At 45.2% G+C, this 12,182-nt stretch overlaps 1 protein-coding gene across 2 annotated transcripts in view; it reads right to left on the minus strand.

The window, feature by feature from the left end:
* Nucleotides 1-12,182, minus strand: part of Fs(2)Ket (Importin subunit beta Fs(2)Ket) — a 56,514-nt gene that overhangs the window by 20,034 nt on the left and 24,298 nt on the right. For both annotated transcript variants that reach the window (XM_084593962.1, XM_084593963.1), the window contains exons 11-14: nucleotides 11,028-11,158; nucleotides 9,044-9,414; nucleotides 1,462-1,544; nucleotides 1,251-1,358 (exon numbers count right to left, since the gene is read on the minus strand). In XM_084593962.1, the coding sequence (XP_084450088.1) occupies nucleotides 1,251-1,358; nucleotides 1,462-1,544; nucleotides 9,044-9,414; nucleotides 11,028-11,158 (693 nt within the window). The remainder of the gene's footprint in view (nucleotides 1-1,250; nucleotides 1,359-1,461; nucleotides 1,545-9,043; nucleotides 9,415-11,027; nucleotides 11,159-12,182) is intronic.

A 12,182-nucleotide genomic window follows, 5' to 3' on the forward strand; every position in this document is an offset into this window, starting at 1 on the left:
GTATTTGATACATTCAAATGTGGCGCTAAGCCACTGGCTAATGAGACCATTTTCGCCTTTGACATTTTTGCCTCTGATTAATTACCTAGTTAACTTATTGGCCTAATTATTTTTTCGGACAAAACATTACGTCCCCCTCTATCGATTGACACCACTCGTTAACCTCTACCACTTCTCAATTACAACTGCTGCGGACACGATTTTGCTGACGCTGTCTGCGGACAGAAATCTGTGAACATAGCGAAGTAATGCTTTTGCATTAAAAAAGCAAAAATCATAGCATGGTTCCCTTTGAGCACAGGCGGCATGCCGCATTCAGCATTTATCATGGGCAAGATTACGAGAGCTGTGTCAGCTTCATATGATCCTGGCTGCACTATGCACAGACGCTCATGCTCTCTAGTGGATTTGTCCGACACTATGTTCGCAAACCTCACCTGTACAAGCCCAAATGACACTGAACGTGGCGTACTCATCTGCTTTAAGGCAGCGACTCACGGCCACACTTTGGCATGCACCCTGCTCATGCCTCCAAGCTTGCCGGTATAACTTTCACTCGGGTCAATTTCGACACAGCAACCAAATTTCACTACACTAAAAATGTAGTATAATTCAATTTGTTGTACTCAAGCTAAAAATATATGGTGTTCTGTGGAAACAGTGTTATGGAAACCAAAATATTTCGTTACGTCGGGACTTTTACAGTGCAGTTCGTTACGAGGTTTAACTGCATTCTGAATGAATTCGAAATGGTAAATAAAATATGCGCTGCAAATTCCAAATTGGCAAACCTGAAATCAAGAAATTGTTTGCCAAGTTTCAAGCATATTGTTTCGATACCAGCACTCTTCAAGGGTAAGCCATTTCTTGTCCAGAAAATTTTGGCCTATTCTTCGCTGAAAGTTGCAAGTTTCCATCCTCTTATCTCCCCTAAGCTTCTTCGCAACAAAAGCAACAGTTTGGTCAGACACAGGTGTTTACTGGAAACATACTGGCACACTATCGTCAAAATTGCTAGCTCCATCCAGAAACAACTACAGGTCATGCAATCGGTATTTATGAATTCAACACTGGGCGATAAAGTGCTAGTGTGAGCTGTACAACAGATTCTGCTTGCCTTTGTGTCATCTCAAAGAATTAAAAGAATTCAGCTAAAAATGTCTGATTTATAAGCATGAATATGTGGTCCACTGCTGTTCAGACGCCACACCACAAACAAAAACTGATGAGAAAAAATGGTGGATGCTCACCCCTAAGTTTTCGAGCAGCATTGTCATGACGTCATCGCAGAATGGCAGCACCTGAGACCCTAAGGCTCTGCAAATGTCACCTGTCAGACCGACAGCTGCTGAGCAAACCTAATTTGAGAGACAAATGGGAGAACACACTTTGCTCAGCAATGAAAGTTTACAGCAGTTTGGACTGCATCACTTCAATGAAAATCAATTTCTAGCACTGCACCTGGTACTCTGCATGGTTCTTGAGGCCGATGGCCAGGAAAGGTCGAAAAGCATCCATGTACTTGACAAATCTGTCCCCTAGAACTGCGCAGCCAAAAAGAAAAACAGAACAAAGTGCATGACTAATATACCCTCATCAGGTAATAATGACAAGGCAAAAAATAAATTTCAGAGTGAAAACTGATGATTTAGTGTCAAGTTCTCATTCATTCACAGCTGTAATCAACAGATCTTTAATAATCTTATATGTTACTCGGCAGTGCTCAAGCTTCACATGCGTGCGTGCATGCACGCACACACACATGCTTTTTTATTTTTATTTATTTTTTTGTCAACAAGCAACCTTTATAGGCATTTACAAAGAAATGTATCCTTACACATTACGTGCAATGATTATAACAAAATTTTCTGGCCGAGAGGGTAGATGAGTTAAAATACTAGAGTACAGCCCCTTCGACGACGGTCCTATACTTGTGCTCTGTACAATCAAGTCTCAGAATGAAACTTCAGCTGCAACGAAGTATTTCAGATTCCTGACAAAGTAAGCAATGCAACCACACAAGGCAATGCATTTTTGCGAGGTTCCACTTCAACGAGGTCTTTCATAAAAGCAGCCCCCCCGCCCCCTTTCTTTTTTTTTCACCTACGATATGCCAATATCTTGCCTGGTTTTCCCCAGAAACAGCTCCACAGTCGAATTCAGCTTGCACTTTCAACATGCTTTCGTCATGTCCTCATCGTCTTGGTGCTGGCATACTCTTGTTACGACCTCTTGTCTATGCAGCGTGCTTTGGGCCACTGCTGCAGCATTCCCCCAATGTGAGGCCATCTGATACAGTGGACTATCGTTAAACGGGACCTCAAGGGACCAGGAAAATATGCTCAGTTTATCAGGAGTTTCGTTTAGAAAGAGAATAGATTTTGAATAGATGGACCGCTCCCGCTCGCTGTCAGTGCATACGCGCAGCTTGTCCCAACGCGGCAAGAGTTCGCGCAGTCACCAATCTCTGCAGAAGCAATATTTAGGCAATAAAGAGAACGGTACACAATGAACACAAAGTTTATCATCAAAAGCAAGCAAATACTTTTTCTTTCAAACTTCTCCAGCTGTATGTACTTGTGGCCCGGCACAGTTCCATGTCCAGGGCAGTTTTCAGTGAGAAACGAAACTTTTCTTCTTCTGCCGCATGAGACAGGCATCCTCGAGATGAATCCATTCACTAAAAATAGCCTGCGTCATCCACGCCTTGCTGTTGGCTTGATAAGAAACAGGCAAGGTCGCGACATTCTTGAAGCAATGCGGATGCTCAGATTTGCAGATCACTAGCGGCTTTAATTTGTCGCTTCCCGTCATGTTAGCGCCGATGAGGACGGTCAGCCTGTCCTTACAAGCTTCCCCCCGGTGCACTTCTCTCCTTTGAAAGCGAGGGATTTAGAAGGAAACAACTTGAAAAATAGTGCTGTCTCATCTCCTCTGGATCGTATTGCTGCATAATTTCGGGAAGCCGTTTTGCTCGCCACTCTCCACATGCTGTCGCGTCGATAGCGGCAGCTTCCCGTGAAACGGCACAAAACACCAGGCCATTCCGTACCTTAAACCTAGAAAGCCATCCTTCGCTGCAGGTGAATGCCTCAAAGCCGAGCTGAAGAGCGAATTCTTCCACTTTCGCAATAATGAGTGACCCGCTGATTAGAATGTTTTCACTCTAGGCTCTACGTAGCCCAAAGCACGAGGCACTTCTCCAAATCTCCTTGATCTCGCACTTTTTCTCTCGGAGCCAAAAACGCGACGTTCGGAAAGCCTCTTGCAGCTTGTCCTTATCCTGCAATATCCTCGTCAGGTTGCTCTTAGGGATGGCAAACTTCGTCACAAAAGCCGTTTTAATGAAGCGACCACTCTCGAAGTTATCTCGACCTTCCTTTCCAGAGGAAGCGCGTTGCGCGGGAGTTTTTGCGCTGCCTTCGGATGTTGACTGTGCGACGATAGACAACAAAAGCTTTAAGCTTAAGCGTAAGCCGAATCAGACTGTGACCACCAGCGATGACAGTAAGGAAGCAGATGAAGCAATGGGCCGCAGCAGTTTTTTCCTTCCTCCATGGCCGCAGCGCAGTGTGTGAGATGACCGGAAAACACCGGAGACGGAAACTGGGATGACCGGGAGTAAAAAGGAGGGGTGAAAGTGGGGTGTAGCAATGCGTACCGCGATAGCACTGCGCATCGTCAATTAGTTACGGTCTCGAGTTAGTTTTCAGTTCCGTTTACACGTTGGTCGAAAATAAGAGTTCTGATTAATGAAATTTGTTTTACACAGGTTTAAGGGGAGACACGGCTCTTTGAGACGAAAAAAAATCGGTTTTTTGAAAGTGACATTTTCAGAATCTGTAGCTATTATTCCTTTAATTCGCCAGGTTTTATATCTCGCGGTGCAGTATTTGGGCCACAGAATCAATTTATAGCATCACTGTCAGCTGAAAATCCGCGAAAAAACATTTTTTTCCGAGGCGCGTAGGTCGTTTTCTACACGCGCAATCGCAGCCATCTTGGTCTCGTTGGAAAGAGCAGCTTTTCTTTTCCCATTTCCCGCCACAAGTGCCTCCGCCAGCTTACTGGTGACGTTGCAATCCGAGCATAAAAAAAGTCCAAACGTGCGGTTCTATTCGTCGAGCTAGCACACGCAATTGAAAAGCGCGCTGTGATTGGCCGCGAAAAGTTCCCGTCGTCTGCTCCTCCGCAGGTGACACAGTCGTAGGGTTGTGATGAGTGCGGCACGATGTCGGAAGCAACGCCGAAATTTGCCATAAGTCACAAGTTTAGCAAAAAGAAACGATCGGCCTACAACTTCAAGAAGCACTCAGTTCCTTCGGCCGGCGTCGAGAATAGTCCGCCGCCAACAGCAAGTGATGCCGAAGTGGACTTAGGCCTAACCGGATCACCGACGAGTGAATGCATTCCGTACAGCAGCCACACTCGGCGCGACACCGAAATATTGCAGCGCACAGAGTTGTTGCAGAGAGAAATGGAAGCCCAAGAAAAGCTACAAGTTCTTTCTTCAACACCGGCCAACAAGAGAAAGATGGATTTTTTTCACTCGCGCTGACGATGTTGCGGCAGCGCCATCGGACATCGAGACGGGCTTCGTTGTCGCCAGTTTGGACTCGATGAGCGCGTTGATGTCGTTTGTGAAGTGCAAGGTGTGCGCTGGTAGTGTCACGGTAGGGAAAGGTGAACTTGAATATGGCCTCGCCATAAAGATTATTATCGAGTGCGCGTGCTGCGGTGGTGATGCGTCGGCGTGGAGCTCGCCCCGTGTGAACGGAAAAAAGTGCAACCCGTTCGTTGTGAACGTCCTTGCTGCGAGTGCGATGCAAGCCACCGGGAATCGACAAACGGCACTCAATGACGTTTTTGCGACCATGAACATTTCGCACCGTGGCCTCCACAGCAAAACTTGGCAAAGGTACGTGAAGAAGAAGCTGGCGCCCGCGGCAGCTCTTGCTGCAGAGAAGCAAACGTCTCTGTGCACGTTTGCTTTATATGATCTATATGGTAAGTTGCAGGTTGCGAATCCCGGAAACATTGCTGTGTCATACGACGGTTCCTGGATGACGCGCGGCCACTTGTCCCATAACGGCATCGGCACGGTCATCGAGCTGTTTACAGGACTGGTTCTCGATTACGTGGTCCTGAGTAATTTTTGTACTGGTTGCGAGCGTGCCCCAAGCGAAGATGACCCGGCATACAAGGCTTGGAAGGAGACCCATGCTTGCCAGAAAAACGCCACCAAGAAAGCTGGTGAAATGAAAGTTGAGGCTGCTCTCACCCTCTTCCAGAGATCACTGCAATGACACAACCTGAGATTCACCACCCTACTCTCAGATGGTGACAGCCGCCCTTCCCCTTGCGCTGCAGGATGCCAGGGTGTATGGGTACATTTCAGTTGAGAAAGAAGACTGTATCAACCATGTACAGAAACGGATGGGCACGAGCTTGCAAAACTTCATCACGAAACATAAGGGCCCTGGTTTGGAGAGCCTTGGTGGTAAAGGCAAACTGACCATGGACCTAGTGGCAAAGTTGACAAGCTACTATGGCTGGGCCCTGAAGACTCACAAGGGTGATGTGCAAGGAATGAAGAGAGCAGTGATGGCCACTTATCGCCACATAACATCAAATGACTTGGTGTCTGACCACAGCTATTGCCCACCAGGACCGAGCCCTTGGTGTCGGCAAAATGCAGCAAGAGCTAAGGGTGAGACAGCTCCTAAGCACCGCTAGTCTGCCTCAGCACGTATGTGAGGCCTTGTTGCCCATTTATGAGCGCCTGTCTGATGAAAGGGTTCTTGGCGGTGCCAACGGGGCAGCACTCAAAACACCAATAAATATCTCCACTCCCTAATATGGTCACTGGCACGAAAAGAACAGCATGCCTCACTGTTCACGGTGCAAGCTGCTGTGGCTGAGGCTATTATGAGATTTAATGCTGGCTGCCAAAACTCCTCTGCAGCAATATCGAAAGAGCTGCACCTCAGCCCTGGGACTCCAAGCATAAAGCGCATGGCAGAGAAAGGCCACCGCCGAGCAGTGGCATCTGCAAACAAGTGCAAGACCACTGCGGACATGCAGCACGCTTTTAAAAAACGCCATTTGGGTGGCCATAGTCTGTCTGACTACATCCCTTGTGCCTTCTAGTCACTTACATTGCAAAATATTGCAATATTTTCTCGGCATTTTTGATTAAAAGAGAGCCAATCTCTTTTTTTTCTCGTTTTCTCAAAACACCCGATTCTTAACTTCTGGCTTATTTGCAGAAGCGATATCTCTGCCTTCAATGGAGGTAGAACCATAATTTTTGTTGTGCCATGTAGCTAAAAGTGCGAAGCACACAATGTTAGGAGCAGTGTTTGCAATTTACGTTTTAAAAATTTTTAAATTCTGCTCTAGGTCAGGCAGTAGGGCACCCACATTTGAATGGTGGACTTTGAAATGCTATAACATCGCTAATATTTGTTTTATCAAAAAAGTGCTCCAAACATTGTATACATTATGCTTTCTAGTACCTAGCAAAGTGTCAATATGAATTTTTTTGTGTGGTTACTTTTTCATTGTTTCTGCAAATTGTGAACAATTTCATCTATCTATTGAACTAATTGGCCAATTGGAAAAATAGTAACATATTTGAAATCAGCACAAGAAACTGAATCAGACTACCTAGTTTTATTAAGTTTGGTCGAAAATTAAGAAAAATAGCTTTAACAGCCATCATGTCCCCCCTTAATACAAATCCAATCAATTCCGGAAAGTTTGTTCCGTTTATCGAGATTCTACTGTAGCTCTGTAGCACGCTTGACCTTGACACAACGCGTGCACCTCACTCAGCCTCCAGCGTCAGGATACCTACCTAGCTGCACCACCGCTAAGCTGTGCCAGAGGGCAAGATAGCCGTTCCCTTGTTGTGGCCACAGTGCGAAATGCGCAATATTTATATTCACGCTTCGTTATTAGCCTAACAAAGTAGCGAAAGGAGATAAACGCGCCGGAGACGCTGCATCATCGCATCTGGTTATCTGCAATCAATGGTGAAGCACCGACGCTTTGCGTCCACAATGGCTTCATAATGGCGTAGCATAGCCGGTCATGCTCAGCGCAATAGCGAGGAGCAGCACGACTTTGTCGAGGCAACCCTTGCCGCATACGGGCACCTTAATCATGATGGTGCAGATAAGCAAGTGATGCCTAAGCAGCATTCAACGCCGGGATAGATCACCCTCTGTCCGCAGCGGCAGTCGCGAAACAGCGTCCCGCGACAAGCGGAATCCCAAACTCTGTCAAAATGAACTTGCTTCTGAATGCAACGCAATGCAAGACGAGCAATGGGTGCTTATCACTAGTTGCAGGCCGACTGCATTTACAGCATGAACAAGAGAATAGCGATTGTGCGCCAGAACTTAGCACCAACTTTTGCGGAGGTCACGATGCAAACGAACTCGCCTTGATGGCGGCCTCCGGACGATGAATTACGTTCGCCGGCAATTTCATTCGTTCAAGGGCAATTATATCGGTGGTAAATGATGCACTGACATCGGAAGCCAGCCAGAACCCACTTTAATGAGTTGCTGTTAGCTTTAAGCATATTCATATATATGCTTATTGCACCACTTGGTGACTCTAAATCATTTAAAAAAAACCTTCCCCACAAGATCTTATGTTTAATCACCAAGGCTCCTGCAAACAAAAGCGCATCAAGGAAAATGACAGTGATTATGTTCCCAGAGGGTTTTATTACAAAGTGTGTCCGATCTCATGCCCAAGTTTGCAGTAAATAAGTTCAAGCTATGTTTTGAAACTTCTTTCGTTTTCTCAAAAGTGTTCTTAGCATGGCATGCGCTGTTGCCCAAGGTATCTCTATGTAGTGGTTGGATTTCAATCACTCTTGATGTATATGAAAGCTTATACATCCTTCTGAGCAACTATAACAGAAAACTACTCGTTTGTTTCGGCAAAACTGAATTACTTTAGCACTTCCATAGACAAAAAAATTGACAAATTTCTGCACAGCTTATGACAGGCTTTGAACTGCTGCTGCTAAAATTATGCTGATGATATAGTTGCACTCTGAGGTTACAGCAGAACAAGTATTTATTTATTTATTTAGAATACACCCCAAAGGCCCTAGGAGTGGGGTATTACATGAGGGATACATAAAATTTTTGCGTCATTAATGTACGAATTATTAAAACTTGAAATCTTAACATCTATCAGAGAGAGGCAAAAATCGATTGCATATTTGTTTTTTAGGATGCCAAAATACACTAACCACAAAAGTTTCATCTCTCTAAGTTAATTATTAACAAAATTTAATGTTGCGGTGTGTTCATCTTTTGACCATACTTTTGATAGTTCCTGCAGTGGCGGGGAGCGAACTTGGCAGAGTGCCCGTGATGGCTTGATTGCACAAGCCTGGTTCGATTTACCATGCCGCGCTTGGGGCGGGCGGAGTCCACTGCCACAAAAACACTGGAAAGCGTGATAGCTGCAAATGCCATTTGAAGCGCACAATGCCAAAAGCCGGTGTCATGATCACAGCTGACAGCGTGCTTTTGTCGATTCATAGATGCAAGGATGAACCCATCCCATTCCACACGAGCCCATCCCATGCACAAAGCGTTGAGCACACTAACATATTCTTGCCTTCACGACCCACTCTTTATGGGAAATAAGAGAAGTTACATGTTTCTAAAATACTAGATCTAGCACAATAGTGAAATTGCCGAAGATATCAAATAGAAGATTTTCAAGCAAAAATACTTGGTTGCATAGTGCGCCGCTCCCAAGGAAATATTTAAATCAAATAAAAAGCAAGTCAAGCAAAAACGAATAAAATATGAGGTACAAAACCTAATCCGCTTATCAGTGGCAGTAATGCGCCGTTTTCAAAAGTTTGGTGCATGTGCATTGCTACAAGGGCATAAATATTCAAATTCTTATACCTCTCAGAAAACTGCCAGAAAGCTCCTATTTTGTGAATATACGCTGGGTGTGTAGCAGGAAATAAGGTGCAGAAACTGCACAGGCAAGACCACACCTTCAACAAGAGTGGAGGCAGCCATGAGTGCATCCTCCTGTACCCCACCACCAGCACGGCCACTGCTTGAGCTGAACATCTGAAGCAGGGCAGACACCACAGCGTCGGAGATCTTGGGTGCATCCTCCAGGGTCATCTTGCGCAGCACACTCTGCAGTGTGGCACACAGCAGTGACTGCAGGTCGTTGTACTGGGCTCGGTCGGAGCTGCTCTGGATATGTCCTTCAAGGGCGAGCACATGTTGGAGCCGCTCCAGGATGATCATGGTTGTGCGTTGCACCCATACGTAGCAGTCTCGAGGAGAGTTCTTCACCAACTCCATGAGGGCTTCATATGCTGCGCTCCTTAGGTTTGCCTGGCCTCCGTCAGGTCTGCACAAGGCACCATGCACAGTCTACCTCGGAAACTGGGAAACCATTTTATAGAGGAAGCAAACTGCCCCTGCCGAACTTCCTAGTTCATGGCCTGAGGTGTGAGAAACAATACTGGCACAAGCTTATGCCGCCAAAACAACCCGTGAGCTGCAAGTCAAAAAAGCTCCGCATCAAATTACAGCTCAAATACACAACACACAGCCCTGCACGCTTGCAAAGTTCTCTTCAGGTCTCTTGTTGAAGGACTTTCCAAAGTCCCTAAAGTTGGCACAACAAAATGCCAGCACCGGAGGCCAGCACAAAACCACCACAATAATGATTGTGTGACCAACGCAAGTTTCCCTAGATTCTCTTCTCTTCAACTCTTCCTCTTCACAGATTTTCAGTCAAACCGAGTAAGCTAGTGGCACTGCCTAATAATGTGTGCTGCCGTGTCATGTTCTAAACTGTGCGGCAAATATGAGAAGGCAACCATAATTATGCCTTATGGGGAATGCAGAAATCTCTGCACCTGTGAAAAACACTGCCAATCTGAACAAATAAAAAAATAAACGCAAGGAATTAAGAGTTCAACTCATTACCTTCAGCACAATGGCTTTTCGGACACTGTACAAGGTGGCCACTCCTTCCATCTTCACCAGAACACAACTCCAGAAAAGAAATTATTGGTGATTTAAGCCTGCATGACTTCCACTCCCATGCAGGAGCAATGAATTATTCCTGCTGTTGCACCTCGCACACGAGCGCTACAGTGAGCAACTAGCTACGACTCTTCTGAAGTAAGTACTACCGTATTCACACACGTATATAATGTAACCACAAACATATCGCGAGGGGCGAGTTTGAGAACTATGGAAAATGAAAAATAAATCATCAATATTATAATGCAACCTATGCCAATTAGGCCATATACAGCAAAGGGCTTGAGAAAAGCAGAAACAGCATACAAAAATACGAAAACAGCAGCTAAAGCTTAATAATTTTAGAGGCAACAATTCAAAACTGCACAATATCATCGAGCTCAGCAAAGCCCAATGCATTAACACGCGCAACTCACTGACATAGCAGCAGCCATCATTACTGCCCCGCTACTACAACTAGTACTGGGTTGCGTGGGCCCAGTGCTATCGTTATTTGCCCTTTTCTTTCCTTTCCCTACCCTACTCAACCTTCCGCACCGCCTTATTTCTATGGTCATGCCACCTTTTCTTTGTGCGTGCCATGAGGCTCGAAACAAGTAAAAAAAAGTGGCTTCCCCAAGTAGCTTATGAGCTTAGCGGTAAAGCTTACTGAAGCTATCTTGAGCATCGAGAGAGAGAGGGAGAAAGAAAAAAAAAAAAAAGGAAAACATTTTTGTGAATGTTTACTGTACTTCTCAATTTTCCTTTTGAACAACTAAGCTGCCTTAGATTACTGGGAATGTTTAAATACTAATCAATCCATGGCACAGCTTTGTTTTTCTTTTTCTGCATTATACCCTTTTTGTAACTATTCTCCCACTATAATACCTAGGGAATTAAAAAAAAAAAAAAGAACATGCACACAGAAGCCTTAAGAAGGTTTCAGTACACTCAAAACAGTGATAGCAAGCAATAAGCAGCAAAACATACCTTTCTGTCGTCTCCAGAAGCTTCGACACTATGACTTCAAAGTATTCAGACAGGCAGTAGGTCTCTGGCTCATTTCCATCACCAGGTGTCTCTGCAGCTTCAAAAGCTGCCTCAGCTAAGCTGTTGAAAGCCTGTGTACAAGAAAGCCATTTTGTTAGTGCCTGCAATACTACAAAAATGTGAACGGTAGAATAGCCAGCCTAAGCCAGCACAGATGCCACTCAATGTACCGCAACTTTTTGTCATGACTTTTGGCTCTCAAAGTCTATTGTTGTGTTATAATCTAACATTGCGATAGCGGTTGGCCTAGAGATGTGCCGGGGTGCAGCCATATTGAATTCATTGCCACTCGGTTTCAGCTTCTGCAGTTTTACAATGTTATGTTGGCAACATGGGTACAAAGGAAGCTAAATCCCAATTCATCCAAAGTCAAAACGTTGCACTTTCGTATCACGTTGTCCCCTTTATAAGGTGCTTGTCGCATTTATTGCGGTGGTTTAGTGCGGTTACTTCTGTTATCGCATTTTGCACGATAGCAATGCTCCGTGCACAGTACGACGCTCGCTTCAAAAGAAAGTTATTATGATAAGCAGAAGAAATGGGAAATTTTGCAGCAGCTCACCAGCTAGACGTTAACTAATCTACTATATGTGGGTGGCGGATGCAGCGGGAAGTGCTTTTTAACCCTTCAAGGGTTTTTGCGGTAAATACATGGCGGCGGTTTTTTGTCCAGCAGGGTCTTTGCGTATGAGAACGGTTTCAATACCTCGTTTGAAATTTTGCACCCTAATTATGATGCATGTTCACCGGGAGGTGCTGCCACCTCCTAGGACTTCAGAGAGAAATTTATTGTGCTGCTTTATTGCAAAGATAACCAGAACTGATTCCTTGCTGCAGTATGTGGCAGACTGTCACCTGGATTGCGGCAGCGTTCTTGCATGGTTTTGGCTTCCCCGCAACAAAGTTAAAACTTGATTTTGATCTTTATGGCCACTCCCCTGCAGGGGCCACAGAAGCTGATTTCCATCTTATTGGGGCTGCTGTTAGCTTGTTCATCATCGACGCTCACCAGCTATTTCCGCTCTCCTCGTTTACTGAGTTTCCCTGCAGTGTCGAGCTATGTTGACTCCAAAATCCGGTTCTCAATAATTTTTT

This window comes from Amblyomma maculatum, chromosome 2 (assembly GCF_055883805.1).
Source record: "Amblyomma maculatum isolate TAMU_Amacu chromosome 2, ASM5588380v1, whole genome shotgun sequence".
In the NCBI taxonomy this organism is placed as follows: Eukaryota; Metazoa; Arthropoda; class Arachnida; order Ixodida; family Ixodidae; genus Amblyomma; species Amblyomma maculatum.